The sequence below is a fragment of the Phacochoerus africanus genome, chromosome 15, assembly GCF_016906955.1.
Source record: "Phacochoerus africanus isolate WHEZ1 chromosome 15, ROS_Pafr_v1, whole genome shotgun sequence".
NCBI classification, from domain to species: Eukaryota; Metazoa; Chordata; class Mammalia; order Artiodactyla; family Suidae; genus Phacochoerus; species Phacochoerus africanus.
In genome coordinates this window covers 61,774,422-61,791,973 of record NC_062558.1, presented here as the reverse complement: position 1 = coordinate 61,791,973, position 17,552 = coordinate 61,774,422, and the positions used below count along the sequence as shown (strand labels likewise).

At 38.4% G+C, this 17,552-nt stretch overlaps 1 protein-coding gene across 1 annotated transcript in view; it reads right to left on the bottom strand.

Moving 5' to 3' along the window:
- The window catches only part of ZNF25 (zinc finger protein 25), a 30,001-nt gene extending 14,716 nt beyond the window's left edge, over positions 1-15,285 (bottom strand). Inside the window, exons 1-2 of the mRNA XM_047761581.1 lie at positions 15,150-15,285; positions 12,746-12,854 (exon numbers count right to left, since the gene is read on the bottom strand). Of these exons, the coding sequence (XP_047617537.1) occupies positions 12,746-12,760 (15 nt within the window). The 5' untranslated portion in view covers positions 12,761-12,854; positions 15,150-15,285. The remainder of the gene's footprint in view (positions 1-12,745; positions 12,855-15,149) is intronic.
- Positions 15,286-17,552: the final 2,267 nt, after the last annotated feature.

The window sequence follows — 17,552 nt, the reverse complement described above, 5'->3', positions numbered from 1 at the left end:
CAAACAGAGCCCCAAAATATGTAAAGTAAAAAATGACAGAATTGAAAGGAGAAATAGGCAGTGCTAAAATAATAGTTGGAGGAGTTCCCCTCATGGCTCAGTGGAGATGAGTATGACTAGTATCCATGAGGACACAGGTTCGGTCCCTGGCCTCACTCACTGAGTTAAGGATCCAGTGTTGCCATGAGCTGTGGTGTAGGTAGCAGATGCAGCTTGGATCTGGCATTGCTGTGGCTGTGGTGTAAGGCTAGAAGCTGTAGCTCCAATTCGACCCCTATCCTGGGAACCTCCATATGCCACGAATGTAGCCATAAGAAAAAAAATAGTTGGAGACCTCAATAGCTGACTTTCAATAATGATTAAAAAACCTAGACAGAAGATCAAAAAGGAAATAATGGTCTTAAATAATACTATAAACCCACTAGATATAGCAGACATATATAGAACACTCTACCCAATAATAACAGAATATACAGTCTTCTGAAGAACAGATGGAATATTCAGATAGGCCAAAATATATCTTTTCCTATGTATTTATTTTTAAGTTTTTTATTAGAGTTGATTTACAATGTTCTGTCAATTCTGTACAGCAAAGTGACCCAGTCATATATATATATATTCCTTTTTCTCACATTATCCTCCATCATGTTCCATAACAAATGGCTAGATAGAGTTCCCTGTGTTATACAGTAGGATCTCATTGCTTATCCTTTCCAGAGGCAATGGTTTGCATCTATTAACCCCAAACTCCCAGTCCATCCCACTCCACCCCCCCTCCCTCTTGGCAACCACACGTCTGTTCTCCATGTCCATGAAGTTTTTTTTCCTTTCTGTAGATAGGTTCATTTGTGCCATATATTAGATTCTAGATATAAGTGATATCATATGGTATTTGGCTTTCTCTTTCTGACCTACTTCACTTAGTATGAGTGTCTCTAGTTCCATCCACGTCGCTGCAAATGGCATTATTTTGTTCTTTTTTATGGCTGAGTAGTATTCCATTGTGTATATATACCATATCTTCTTAATTCACTCCTCTTTCGATGGACATTTAGGTTGTTTCCATGTCTTCGCTGTTGTGAATAGTGCTGCAATGAACATACGGGTGCATGTGTCTATTTCAGTGCAAGTTTTGTCCAGAAATATGCCCAAGAGTGGGACTGCTGGGTCATATGGTAGTTCTATATTTAATTTTGAGGTACCTCCATACTATTTTGGTACTCCGTAGTGGTTGTACCAGTTTACATTCCCACCATCAGTGAAGAAGGATATGCTTTTTCTCCACACCCTCTCTGGCATTTGTTATTTGTTGGCTTGTTAATGATGGCCATTCTGATGGATGTGGGGTGGTATCTTGTTGTAGTTTTGATTTGCATTTCTCTGATAATGAGTGATGTTGAGCATTTTTTTCTTGTGCCTATTGGCCACCTGTATATCTTCTTTGGAGAAATGTCTATTCAGATCTTTTGCCCATTTTTCAACTGGGTTGTTGTTTTTTTTGCTGTTGAGTTGTATACGTTGATTGTATATTTTAGAGATTAAGCCCTTGTCACTTGCATCATTTTAAGCTATTTTCTACCATTCTGTAGGTTGTCTTTTTGTTTTTTTATGGTTTCCTTCTTATAAGTCTGATTAAGTTCCGTTCGTTTATTTTTGTTTTTATTTCTGTTGCCTTGGGAGGATGACCTAAGAAAACATTTGTACAGCTGATGTCAGAGAATGTTTTCCCTAGGCATTTTATGGTGTCTTGTCTTACGTTTAAGTCTTTAAGCCTTTTTTTTTTAATTTTTTTTTGCTTTTTTTGGGGCCACACCCTCAGCATATGTTAGTTCCCAGGCTAGGGTTCAAATTGGAGCTACAGCTGCTGGCCTATACCACAGCTACAGCAATGAAGGATCTAAGCCGTTTCTGCGATATGCACCATAGCTCACGGCAACGCCGGATCCCAACCCACTGAGCAAGGCAAGGGACTGAACCTGCATCTTCATGGATACTAGTTGATTCATTTCTGCCATGCCACAAAAGGAACTCCTTTAAGCCATTTTGAGTTTATTTTTGTGCATTGTGTGAGGGTCAAAATAAATAAAAAGAAAAAGGAAGCAAATAATTAAAATGAGAAAGATGGAATTTTGCTACCAAATAAATAAATTTAGAAATAAATTTATAGGAGAATCTTGTGGATAATTGTACACCAACAAATTAGATAAACTAGATGAAATGGACAAATTCCTAGAAACACACAAACTAACAAAACTGACTAAAGAAACAGTAAATCTGAACAGATCTATAGCAATTAAAAAGATTGAGGCATTCCTGTCATGGCTCAGTGGAAATGAATCTGACGAGCATCCATGAGGACACAGGTTCAATCCTTGGTCAGTGGATTAAGGATCCGGCATTGCCGTGAACTGTAGTGTAGGTCACAGGTGTGGCTTGGATCCTGTGTTGCTGTGGCTGTGGCATAGGCCAGCAGCTACAGCTCTGATTGGACCCCTAGCCTGGGAACCTCCATATGCTGTGGGTGTGGCCCTAAAAGACCAAAAAAACAACAAAATTTAACTCAAATTAGATTACTAACCTAAATATTAAGAGCTAAAACTGTAAAAGTCAGATGAAAATGTAGAAGCTGCCTTACCCTGAATTTGGCAGTGGATTCCAGATATGACATCCAAAAGTACAAGTAACAAAAGAAAAATAAACTGACTTTATCGAAATTTAAAACTTCTATGCATCATAGGACATTACCAAAATAGGAAAAAGATAACTCTCAGAATGGAGTATATTTACAAATCATATAACTGATACAAGTGTATTCCAATTCAATAACAAAAATACAATTCAGGAGTTCCCATCGTGGTGCAGTGGTTAACGAATCCGACTAGGAACCATGAGGTTGCGGGTTCGGTCCCTGCCCTTGCTCAGTGGGTTCACGATCTGGCATTGCCGTGAGCTGTGGTGTAGGTTGCAGACGAGGCTCGGATCCCGCGTTGCTGTGGCTCTGGCATAGGCCAGTGGCTACAGCTCCGATTTGACCCCTAGCCTGGGAACCTCCATATGCCGCGGGAGCGGCCCAAAGAAATAGTAAAAAGACAAAAAAAAAAATACAATTCAGCTAGAAAATGGGCAAAGAAAATGAATAGACACTTCTCTAAATTATACAAATGAGCACATGAAAAAATGCTCAATTTCATTACTCTTTAGGGAAATTCAAATCAAAATTAAAAAATACCACTTCACATTCACTATGATGGGAATTTAAAAAACAAAACCAGAAAGTAACAAATGATGGGGAGAATGTAGAGAAATTGTAATCCTTGTATATCTCATGCGGGAATCCAAAATGGTACAGTTGCTGAGGAAAAGTATGGCAGTTCCTCAAAAAGTTAGACACAACAATTACCATTTAACCCGGCAAGTCCACTTCTAGATATAAACCCAAAAGAACTGAAAACAGGTACTCAAATACTTGTACACAAAAATTCATAATGGCACTATTCACAACAGCCTGAAAGTGAAAACCATCTAAATGTCTTTCAACGGATGACTAGATAAACAAATTGTAGTATAAACATACAATGAAATTATTTTTGGCATAAAAATGAAATACTGATACATGCTATAGAATGAATGAACTTGGAAAACATTATTCTAAGTGAGAAGCCAATTGGAAAAGGTAGATGTTATATGATTCCACTAAGAAATATTCAGAATAGCTTAATGGCCAGAGATACAGAGGGGACTGGTAATTGCCAGAGGCTAGAGGGAGAAGGAATAGACAGTGACTGCTCAGTGGGTATGAGGTTTCTTTTAGGATGGTGAAAATGCTTTGGAACTTAATGTTGTAATTATCCTACAATATGTGGATGAACTAAATGTCACACAGTTTTACACTTTTAAATGTCAATGTTATATTATGTGTATTTCGGAGCTCAGCAGGTTAAGAACCTAACATAGTGTCTGTGAGGATATGGGTTTGGTCCCTGGCCTCACTCAGTGGGTTAAGTATCCAGCATTGCTGTGGCTGTGGCATAGGCTGGCAGCTGCAGCCGATTCAACCCCTAGCTTAGGAACTTCATATGCCACAGGTATGGCTCTAAAAAGAAAAATAAAATTGTGTATTTCATTTCAATAAAAATAAATAAAACTTTCTCACAAAAAAAAACTTCATGCCCAGATGGTTTCAGTGGTTTAAATGTTCCACCATTTAAGGCAGTTATATGTAATCTCTTCCATAAAATAAAGAGGAAAGAACCATTCTCAACTCATTTTATGAGGTCCACATTACCCTTATATCCAAACCTAACAAAAGTATTACCGGAATAGAAAACTACAGTGGTAGCTGGCACCTGTTTGTACCAGATCAGGAGTGCTGATTGTTAAATTGTTGACAATTGATTAACATCATGTAGCTAGAAATTAGCCACAGCAGGGGAATTTATACCATAGAAATTAGTAAACAATACAAACCATATTTCTGTCCCAATCCCCAAAATCTGATCATTAATCATATACCAGCATGGGAGTTCCTGTCATGGCTCAGAGGTTAACTAATCTGACTAGCATCTATGAGGATGTAGGTTCAATCCCTGGCCTTGCTCAGTGGGTTAAAGATATGGAGTTGCTGTGAGCTATGGTGAAGGTTGCAGATGTGGCTTGGATCCTGCATTGCTGTGGCGTAGATTGGCAGCTGCAGCTCCAATTTGACCTCTAGTCTGGAAACCTCCATATGCCATGGGTGTGGCCCTAAAAAGTGAATAAATAAATAAACAAACAAACCATAAAACCATATACTAACATATTGTCTACCAACCAAAATCTCACATGGTTATTGGTGTAAAAATCCTCAATAAAATACCAGCAAATCCACTACCTGATGTGAAGACTTATTGCAAAGCTATATTCATTAAGAGTGTGTGTTATTAGCAAAAGGATAAACACACAGACCAATGGAACAAAAATGTGTGTCTGGTAATAGAACCACACATATAATATTTATAAAGGTTCAAAAGAAATTCAGTGGATAAAGAATAGTCTTTTTAGTAGTTCCCATTGTGGCTCAGCAGGTTACAAACCCAACTAGTATTCATGAGGATGCGTGTTTGATCTCTGGCCTCACTCAGTGGGTTAAGGATCTGGAGTTGCCTCAAACTGCGACACAGGTTGCAGATGTGGCTCGGATCTGGCATTGCTGTGGCTGTGGTGTAGGCCAGCAGCTGCAGCTCTGATTTGACCCCTAGCCTGGGAACTTCTACATGCCACAAGTGCAGCCCTAAAAAAGATTAAAAAAAGAAGAATCTTTATTGAAGTATGTTTAATTTACAATGTTGTCTTAATTTCTGCTATACAGCTACGTGACTCAGCTATATATATACACACTTCTTCATATTCTTTTCCATTATGGATTATCACAAGATATTGAATGTAGTTCCTTGTGTTATATAGTAGGACCTTGTTTAGATAGATAGATAGATAGATAGATAGATAGATAGATAGATAGATAGATAGATAGATAGATAAATTAGCATCTGCCAATTCCAAACTCCCAATTGGAAGCCACGAGTGTGTTCTCTACATCTGTGAGTCTGTTTTTGTAGATATGTTCATTTGTGTCATATTTTAGATTCTACATGTAAGTGTGGTATTTGTCTTTCTCTTTCCAACTATTTGGTATGATAATCTCTAGGTACATCCATGTTGCTGCAAATGACATTATTTCATTCTTTTTATGGCTAAGTAATATTCCATTGCATACATGTACAACATCTTCTTTATCCATTCCTCCATCCACTGATGGACATTTAGGTTGTTTTCATGTCTTGGCTATTATAAATAGTGCTGCTAATGAACACAGAGGTACATGTATCTTTTCAAATTATACTTTTGTCTGGGTATATAACCAGGAGTAGGGTTGCTGGATCCTATGCAACTCTAGTTTTCTGAGGAACCTCGATAGTTTTCCATAATGGCTGTACCATTATGGAAAATGCACCAATTTACATTCCCACCAACAGTGTAAGAAGGTTCCCTTTTCTCCACACCTGTTCCAACATTATTTATAGACTTTGTAATAATGGCCATTCTGACTGGCATGAGATGGTACCTCATTGTAGGTCTGATTTGCATTTCTCTAATAATTAATAATGGTTAGCATCTTTTCATGTATCTGATGGTCATCTGTACGTCTTCTTTGGAGAAAGGTGTATTTAGAATAGGCTTTTCCAAAGAAATAGTGCTGGAACAAATGGACTATTAACTAAACTCCAGACTTTCACCAGTCTTTCCTTTAATGTCTCTTTTTCTATTCCATGAGGTAATTCAGGGTACTACATTGCATTTAGTTGTCATGTCACCTTAGTCTCTTCTGGTCTGTGACAGTCTTTCCTTGTTTGTTATGACCTTAACAATTTTGAGGAATACTAATCAGGTACTTCTTAGCATGCCCTTTAATTTAGGTCTATCTGGTTTTCTTCCTCTTGATTAGACTGAGATTATAGTTCTTGCAGGAAAATAACAAAGAGCCCTTCTTATCATAATATATCAAAAGGTACATAATATCATGTATGATATTAACCTGGGTCACTTTGTTAAGGTAGCATTTGCCAGTTTTCTCAATTATAAAGTAACTGTTTTCTTTTCATACTCTATATTCTTTGAAAGTAAATCACTAAGTCCTCCAGCCCATTCTCAAGAAAGAAGAAAATAAGTCCCGCCTCCAAGAGGGGGCAGAATCTAGATGTAAGATTTGGAATATTTCAAGGGGAGTTCTCACTTCTCCCCATTTATTTATTTATTCAATAATTTAACTTATATCTATAGTCTCAAATATTTGATCCTCTGAGTTATAATGCAATACTATGTCATTTATTTTGTTGCTCAAATTGTTCCAGTTTTGCCATAAAACGCTCTTTCAGGTTGGCGCCTGTGTCCATTTAACACCTCCTATCACTTTGAGCACTTTCTCATTTTCTGATACTACCAAAAGCTCTGGACTTATTTTGTATTACCCTTGCCTCAACTCTCGAATCAATTTATCCATAGAATTCCTGGTTCCTTTTATTGTAGAATTATATTTAGAAACCAAGATCTGTGTGCTAGGTTTGTTCATGGCTACTGAGGTGTCACTGCTTATAGGCCCTCTCAGCAGACACTTAGTAAATATATGTTTGTATATTAACTCATATATCTAAAATTAATATCTGTTTGTATATCAACTCATATATAAAATTATTTCTATATCATATACATGCTAAATTAATATGAATTAAGATAACATATATACATTTGGTTTTCAATAAATGGCACAGGAAAAAATAGTCATCTGTATACAAAGTGAACCTCAGCCAATTATTTTATACAAAAATAAACTCAAAATTAATTATAGACCTAAATATAAAATGTAAAACTACAAAATTTTTTAGAAGATAGGAAAAGTCTTTGTGACTCTGAGATCAACAAAGACTCCTTAGACAAAAGACCAAAAGCAATTAAAAAGAAAAAATTTCAGTTCATCACCTTTTTGTGAAAGACACTGTTAGATGAGTGAAAAGAGTAGCCATAGATAGTAAGGAAAATATTGGAAAATCACAAATATAACAAAGTACTTATATCCAGAACATACAAAGAACTCTCAAAATTCATTAAAAAAAAACCAATTTTAAAATGAACAGATTTGAATAGACACAAAGATATACAGATAAAAATAAGCATATCAAAATATTTTTATTATTATTAGCCTTTAGAAAAATGTAAATTAAAACCATAATGGGATGCCAATATACACCTATCAGAATGACATAAAAAAAACTGAACAAGAATGGGAAGCAAGTAGAACTCTGATACATTGTGGTAAGAATTCAAGTTACTCATAAAAGAGTGAAATAATGCCATTTGCAGCAACATCGATGGACCTAGAAATTATCATACTAAGTGAAGTAAGTCAGATGAAGACAAATATATGTGGAATCTAATAAAAAATGGCACAATATTTCTGTTTTGTAATTGCACTTATTTATAAAACAGAAACAGACACAGATTTCAAAAACAAACTTAAGGTTACCAAAGTAGGGGGAGGGATAAATTAGAAGTTTGGCATTAATATTTCACTACTTTATATAAAATAGATAACCAACAAGGATGTACTGTATAACAAAGGGAATTCTACTTACTATTCTGTAATAACTATATGGGGAAAGAATCTGGAAGAGAATGAATGTATGTATATGTATAACTGAATCACTTTGCTATACACCTGAAACTAACACCAACATTGTAAAGCAACTACATACACCCCGATATCATTTTTTAAAAAAGAATACAGGCTACTCAGGAAAACATTTTGGCAGTTTCTTTTTTTCTTTTTAGGGCCATCCCTGTGGCATATGGAGGTTCCCAGGCTAGAGGTTGAATCGGAGATTTACGGAGATACAGCTGCCAGCCTACGTACAGCCACAGTCACAGCAATGCAGAATCCGAGCTGCATCTGCGACCTACACCGCAGTTCATGGCAAGGTCGGATCCTTGACCCACTGAGCAAGGCCAAGGATCAAACCTGAGTACTCATGGATACTAGTCGGGTTCGTTAACCACTGAGCCACAACAGGAACTCCAGCAGTTTCTTATGAAATTAATTATAACACATACCATATGACCCAATAGGCACACACCTAGGTATTTACCCAAGAGAAATTAAAATCTGTGTACACATAAACATCTGAAAGCAAATGTTTGTAACAGCTCTTTTCATAGCTGCCAAAAAACCAGAACAACACAACTGGTGAACAGATTAAAAAGGGTACACACATATAACTGAATACTATTTAGCAATAAAAAAGAACTAACTTGATAGATGCAATAGCATGATCAAATATCAAATGCATCATGATAAAGTAGGTAGTCTCAAAAAACTACATACTATATGGTCATATTTGTATGACATTCAGAAAAAGGCAAAACTACAACAGGGATGAAGAATAAATTGGTGATTGCTAGAAATTAGTGATAGACTACAATAGAGGGAACTAAGGAGATATTGAGGTGATTAAACTGTTCTGTATCTTGACTGTGGGGATGATGTGTTACATGTCTTCATACATGTGTCAAAAGTCATTGAAATGTATATCCCAAAAGAGTGGATTGTACTGTAAATTAAAAAGTAAATAAAATCACTTCACATCCATTAGGATGGTTACTCTTTTTTTTTTTTTTGCTATTTCTTGGGCTGCTCCCGCGGCACATGGAGGTTCCCAGGCTAGGGGTCTAATCGGAGCTGTAGCCACCAGCCTATGCCAGAGCCACAGCAACTCGGGATCCGAGCAGCATCTGCAACCTACACCACAGCTCATGGCAACACTGGATTCTTAACCCACTGAGCAAGGCCAGGGATCGAACCTGTCACCTCATGGTTCCTGGTCGGATTCGTTAACCACTGCGCCACGACGGGAACTTCTAGGATGATTACTCTTTAAAAAAAAAAAAAAAAAAGACCCTCAAAACAAAGAAAAACAGAAAATATCGAATATCAGCAAGGACATAAGAAACTAGAGCCTTTGCGCGTTGCTGGTGAAAATGTTAAATGGTCCAGTCACTATGGCATATTGTATGGCAGTTCCTCAAAAAACAAAACAAAACAAATTACCATATGATCCATCAATTTCACTCCTAGTTATTTATCAAAAAGAATTCAAAACAGGGATTCAAACAGTAATTTGTATACCGGTGTTCACAATAGCAACATTATTCACAATAGCTACAAAGTTCAAGCAACCCAAGGCTCCATCAACAATTGACTGCATGAACAAAATATAATACATACAAACAATGGAATATTATTCAGCCTCTAAAAAGAAGGGAATCCCATCACATGCTATAACATGAGTGAACCTTAAAGACATCTTTTTGAGTGAAATAAGCCAAGATAAATACTCTATGATTCTACACATACAAGGTAGCTAGAGTAGTCAAATTCAAATTTATTATAAAGGTCTGACAAGTTAACAGGTGAATTTTTAACAGCATTAGTAGTAGAAGGCAGTAAATGCTTTTCAATGTTTTATTTTTTTTTCAATGCTTTAAAAGGTAAGAACCATCAACCAAGATTTCTATACACAATGAAAAATTACTTTGTGCATATTTCATATAAAGAATACTGAGAATTTTCTACTAGCAGACTCTTACTAAGACAACAAGCAAGGAGAATAAAAACAATAACTATAAAAGATTTTTACAAACAGAAGAAATTTATGCCAATATAATTTGAGAGATACAAGAAGTAATTAAAGAGATCTAATCTGGCCAAAATGTCTAAGAATAAACAAAAGAAAATCCAATTATCTGCATAAAATAAACTTTTCCAAGAGTTGGTAGTGACAAATGCACTCAAAATTCCTCAAAAAACAAAAAAGCTCACTAGTTGTCCCAGACTGACCACTCAGTGATTAGTTACAGAGTATAAGGTAAAGAAAAACATCTTGTGCCACCTCTGAATGAATGCTAGACAAGGAAATTTTCACATATAAGATAAAAATGGTAGCCTAGTGGTTATGTCTTGGTGCTTTCACCACTGCAGCCCAGAGTTCAGTCTCTAGTCTGGGAACTGAGATTCCACATCAAGCTGCTGCATGCCATGCCCACGCCCACTCCCCCACCCCCCCAGCCCCCCAGCCAAAAAAAGTGTTCAAGAGTGACCAAAGAAAACCTGTAGAATAGGTTAAAATTTTCGAGCTTCCTCCTACTTTATTTCTCCCTCCTTCTAGAGTCTCCTTCTCTCCACTATCAGGCCTAAAGGCTATGATTTCTAATTAATAACAGATGAGGTCCACGTCAAAAATTTATGGTATGGTAGTATTTACACATCAAAAGTTGGCTATGAGTATTATGTAAGACAAACTATGTTAAGAACTTACCAAAGGGCTAGGCATTTAATTAATTGCCAGATATACTGTTTTGTGTGTGTTTTTTTTTTTTTTTAATTATGTTCAAAAAAGCAAAGAAATGGTTACCACAGAATTCAGGATTCCTTTTCTCTGGGTAATGGTGGGATAAGATTAAGGAAAGGCACACAGAGGCTTCAAAAGTACTAGTAATTTTCATTGCTTAAACCAGATAGGGGTTACAGTGGTATTTAATCAGTATTCCCTAAACTATACATATACATTATATGAATGTATAAAATTGAATTCATAAAGTATGATTTTTAAATATTTTAATGAACGAATAAATAAAATCAAAATTCATTGTTCTCTACAGCCTGCAAAGTTCTGCATATCCTATTCCGTCTACCTCTTAGATCTTAACATCTTACTGTCATTTCTCTCTAGTTTCAGGGTCCTATATACTGTTTCTGGAACATGCTGCATGGTGTATGCATTTTCTGTTCCTTCTATGTAGAATGTTTTTCCTCCAGATTTCTACCTGGCTCTCTCATTTAATTCAAGACATTCCTCAAACATTACCTTTTAGAGTGGCATTCCCTAACCAACTTATTCCCTGTTCCTCACATCTATCACTCTGTCCTCTTAAACTGAGCACATATATCAGAAGTTTAAAAAAAAAAAAAAAGGAGTACCCATTGTGACGCAGCGGAAATGAATCCTAATAGGAACCATGAGGTTGTGGGTTCAATCCCTGGCCTTGCTCAGTGGGTTAAGGATCCAGCATTGCCGTGAGCTTTGGTGTAGGTCACATATGAGTCTCGGATCTGGCGTTGCTGTGGCTGTGGCATAGGCCAGCAGCTATGGCTCGGATTAGACCCCTAGCCTGGGGACCTCCATATGCCGCAGGTGCAGTCCTAAAAATGACAAAAGAAAAAGATGTAAAAATGTTGACATGTTATTTAATATAAAATCAAATTTGTTAATATCTTCACCAGCCTTTATTAGAAAAGTCTTTAAGTATTTGCCAGCTTCACATTCTAATTGTTTCTCAACTCTTTTTGGGCGGGGGGGGGGGGGGGGGGGGCGTATGCATGGCATATGGAAGTTACTGGGCCAGGAATGGAACATATACCACAGCATTGACAATGCCAGATGCTTACTTAACCCACTGAGGCACCAAGGAACTTGTCAAGTTTTACTATTAGCAACAAATACTAACAGTTATTCACTCATTTTTGAGAAAATGTTTGGATACTGTCTGAATAACCATAGTTTGCTGCCAGTTGCTCCTTCAGGTAAAAATGATATTCTATGAAAAGTGATTTGGGAGCTCACAAATAAATCACACAAATGCTTTTCCTCAAGACAACCAACCATCATACCTCAGTATACAGAAAAATACTTTATATGAACTTCCCATTTCACTCTGCTGATATTAAAAAAATGTACTCAAGGGCCAAAATTGAATAAATTAATAATTTTACTGCTTCATCAAGGAGAGCCTTAGGTAAAAGTGGCAGTTTTTTATTATGAGTATATTGAGGAGGAATACAATGCCATTGGTGTCATTGTCCTGATTTATGCCAAACAGATAGCAATCTATTGCTTTTACACATAAAGTGCAATTTACAGTATAAAAGGCAGTTTACATACTGGTATTATGTTTTGGCCTCACATGTGCCTTAAAAGGGTCTTGAAGTTCCCAGAGGTCTGCAGACCACAACTTGGACTGCTGTGGTATTCAAACAGTATTCTCCCCGAAGGTGATTTTTAACTATTTCCACTTTTCCAATTTAATATATGGGCTCTCTTTCATAAAACTCACTAAAAACACACATCTGTGAAGTAAAGTAAGAACTAAATAAATGACTCACCCGGAATTTGTTCATTTTCTGCTGCTATTAGGGAAGTAGAAAATATGAAGCCAGACAGAGAAAGTTGGTAGAAGTCATAAGACACCTTATCTTGCAGCTCAGGAATCACCTGTGAAAAATTTACACACAATATTTTAGTAAAAAATAAACCTCTGGGAAAATATCCATTTGAGCCATGAGAAGGAATAGGAAGGACCATGGTAAAGAAGGATTCACCATTGGTGATGGTGATATAATCTTGATGAATCTGAGACTTTTTTTTTTTTTTTGGTCTTTTTAGGGCTGCACCCGTGGCATACGGAACTTCCCAGGCTAGGGGGTTGAATCAGAGCTGTAGCCACCGGCCTAAACCACAGCCATAGCAATGCCGGATCATTTAACCCACTGAGCGAGGCCAGGGATTGAACCCATGTCCTCATGGATATTGGTCGGGTTCATTGCTGATAAGCCATGACGGGAACTCCAGAATCTTGGACATTTTTGAGTGAATCTAAACATTTCTTTCCTATTGGCCGTTTTGAAAATTATGTGTCCATTTACTAAATAACACAAGAGAATTGAAAATTTAAACTCCAATAATAGCAGATTAGTTAAGCAAGTTATATAATGTATATCCCAAGCATGGAACCCTATGCTGGCACTACAAATGATATTGAAGAGAAGTATCTAGTGATGTGGAAAAGTTTTTAAATTACATGTCATAACAGTTTTTCCTATTAATATTATAAACCCCGGAAAGTTAGAAGGTCTTCAAAGCTCTCAAAAATAAGACGTTTCTTCCCCTTAGATTTCAGTTTCTCCAAGAACCTTGTTTTGACTAAAATATGGTATCCTGGACCAGACTTCAGTTCTATGTTAAGCTCTGCTATTAACAAACTTAGTGACTCTCTGTTTCAATGCTAACATCTTTAACATGAGAAGGAATCAGGTCATTTTGAACAATCATATACTATTCTGATTCTTTAAGTCTGCAATTCAGCACCACAAATCCAACAGTACCCCAGAATTCACTGTCCCTTCTAACCTTGGGTTGGGGCCTAGGGTAAAATTTAATTAGGCCTTGATGAATTCTGACATGGCCATCTAATCTGTGGACAGTGATACAAATCTAACTTCTAAAGTAACAATTTGGCATCATAATCCCAAAACAGGCACTTTATATATGGAGCAAAAGGTAACTAGTTGCCCTAATTCTGAGGTCCTTCTCATATGCAGAAGAAATCATTTCTGGCTGCTCTGGTCCTTACAAAATGCCTACTTAATAAGCCTAGATACACAACCAATCAGATGCATTATGTCACTTTCATAATATGGAGCATGGATGAAATTGCAGTTTTCATCTTTTACAAGTCTGTCCCATTCCTCCTTTCTAGAAACTAGTCTCTGGCCTGGACAGAATTCTCAGCTTTTCCAGTAAAACTTAAAATTCAGAGTTTGAAATGTAGTTTAAATTTATAGGTTTAACAGTCATCTGAGAACAGAGACAGGTTAGAAAATGCAGGAAGGGCCTTAATTAACCTTTTACACAGGAGTTCTGAGGAAGCCTCAAGGATTTTGAAAATACTACCTGGTAAGATTAGGTCCACTGCACTCCAGTAGTGCTCAGGGACAGTCACTGTACTAATACAACCCAAGACCGGATTTTAGGGTGGGAAACAGCATGAACTAAGGAGTAAAACAAGTGAGAATTAAAATCCCACCTACTAAGGCTGGATAAGCTGTTTTATCTCCCTGAACCCTTAGGACTCGAATTCATTAAAATGGAGGTGGTTTATACAGATTCAAAGGAAGATCATGATGATTAAGATGATTAAATGAGCCAATAATGAAAAGAACAGCATACCTTGTAATGATAAAGCAGCTCACCTTTATTGAATCCTTATCATACTTTATATATTCTATCCTATTTAATACAAAAAATGACTCGAAATGTTACTATAATTTTACAGATGAGCATTCGAGTCGTATAGTACCCAGATTAACCTGCCTATTTATTGGCGGGCGCTGGAGTTGAGCCCGGGTCCTTCGGGCTTTGCAGCGCCGCGTCTCCAGCGGCCTGCCCCGCCGCTGCGCCTGCCCGGACGTGACGGGCTTGGGATCCACGTCACAAACCCCTCTTTCCTCGCGCGTTCGTCCCCGCTACGCCCCGTGCCCCAGGCCTCCTGGAGCCCCCCTTCTCCCGCAGGTCAAGAAACACGGCTTCAGGGGAGGTACCAGACTGCGGACAACCAGCCTCCCCAGCGAGCCCCCTGCCTGACTCCCTCCCCAGTCCTTCTCGGAGGGCAGTCTGGCGCTCAGAGGGGGACGGCGGCGGCGACGGCCAGGTTCTCCGATCCCGCGCAGCCGCGGAGGCCGGCTTCCCCCCGCCCCCGGCCAGGCGCCAGCCGAGAGGCCTCCGACACACCTGCAGGGGCTCGGGCTAGGTTCCTGGCCCGCGCAGGTTCCAGGCCCCGCCCTCTGCGGCGCTGCTCAGACCTGAGGCTCCAGAGTCCTCTCCCCCCCTGCGGCGGGAGACTGAAAATGGCGATTCCTGAAGGGCGATGGAATTGCTCGAATTGCTCATGCGCAGAAGGCTCCCGGCGCCCCACTGGAACTACTCTGCCCCGGGGCTTCGCCGACCCTCCACTTTGGGTGACGTCACGAGGTTCGGCCTCGTCTGTTGAGTGAGCGTTTGCCGCCTTTCATTTCTCACCGGTAACTGATTAGAAAAGGCAGCCCATAGTGGGGTGCTCTTGAAAACGGAAAACTACTGTGAGGTGGTTCGATGAATATTGATAGTAGTTTAAAGAAAGTACTTGGAACTAAGTACAGTAGTGCATTCCAAGTAAAACACCCTGTAACAGCTGACTTTATTTTAGGAATTTAGCTTTCAAAGTAATGAAAATGACGCATGAAACGTGATGAAGAGACAATATGAATAAGCTAAAACAGAAGACGAGTCCCACGTATACGACTTTTCAAAAGACAAAAACAAACAAACAAAACGCTTGATGAACACTCTTCTGAGATTTGTACTCAAATTTTACACTAATGGCATGTTTAACTATCGTTTCACTAAGGAATGTGTACAGAATATATGCTGATTTCCTGGTCGGTAACTTAATGACATCAGCTTACTCTGTGCCAACAGTAGAAATGAGTTTCCTCTCAAAGCAATTACAAAAATACTAAATTTTTATAAAATTAAATTTTAAAACATGTAGAATCTATATAGTGAAAAATACATATTGGACTATCTCTCTATACCGGTTTGCTAGGTAAGAGGTGATGGGAAAATAACTACCCAAATAGTCTCTTGCCAACCCAGAAAATCTCCAAAAATGGAGAAAAGAAGACAGTATTTTATTAAATAAGCATTAAACCAGACTGCATTGTGCATTCCAGGCAAACTGCTAATGAGCTTACAAAAACAAAGAAATATAACACTTTTATATAGCCAGGATTTCTATGTTCTAAGATAAAGGTAGGAGGACTTGGCAATATTATTGGCTACACATACTTCATCCTAAATTCACATGGTAATTGGAGGAGCCATCTGCATTAGTTAATTGTCTTTATCCAAAAGAAAAGTAAACTTTCTTGTATCTATGACAAGCAAATAGTTGCAAGTTTAGCCAAGAGCTTAGTAGTTTATTACAGACACCAAGAGATAGGGTGCTATCTTCCTTGATGTTTACATTTCAAAGACATGGCTCCAATGCATTTAAGGAAGGTATTCCTGGATTGTAAAATTTACAAAAGCCTTATTTACTTTTTAAAAAGAATTGCATGCATCTCAAAGGGACAAAAAAAAAAAAAAGAAAGAAAGAAAGAAAAAAAAAGATTTACAAACACAGGTTTTCTCATGGAAATTGTCTAAGAAAGGAGGGCATTCCCATTGTGGCTCAATGGTAACTAACCAGACTAGTATCTATGAAGATTTGGGTTCAATCCCAGGCCTCGCTTAGTGGGTTAAAGCTCAGGCCTTGCTGTGAGCTGCGGTTTCAGTCTCAGACCGCCTAGGATCCCACGTTGCTGTGGTGTAGGCTGGCATCTATAACTCCAATTTGACTCCTAGACTGGGAACCTACATATGTTTTGAATGTGGCTCCAAAAAGGTAGATAGATAAAATAGATAGATATAGCTCACTCCTCAATATGTATCTCTAAAACTAAGTACATTCATTATTATCTTATCCATAGTCAAACTTTAATAATTGTCTTCAAATGTCTTTTAAAGAGATTTTTCTAACCTAAGCTACAATGCAGTTAAAAACCACAATTTACACTTAGTTGTTATTATAGATAGAGCCTGATCTCCCTGGGTGGGACCGGGTGGGCATTGACAACTCCAGAACAACGAGCCATCCGGAGCCATCTCCAAACCCTTTAAATAGGTACCTAGTTATGCTAAGGAGTAGCTCCGAAGGATTACAGTAATGTAGATTTTGATTTGTTTGCCCAGCAGAACTCCAGCCAGGACGCTAAGTGTCCTATGCATGCACCACTCCGCCTTGGTCTTGGTCACCCTCCCAGATCTAGAAATTTCGTGAAGCCTGAAATCCCATTGTTTCTGGATTTGTCAACAACTCTTATGATCCTGGTTTCCCACTTTCCCACCTGACTCGCAAGCCGGGAAGTAGAGCCCGGGACCGAGCAGCTAGTCCCTGAGATGACAGACGGGGGTGTCTCGATCTGGACGAGGGGCTGTTGGGTAGGAGTCCGCCTCAGCTCCTATGGGGTGGCGAGGTCCATAAGTCTGCAGGAAGGGGGCGCTTGCGCGCGCATGGGGTTGTGCTCAGGCCCGGGGGGGGGCTGGGGGAGCGGG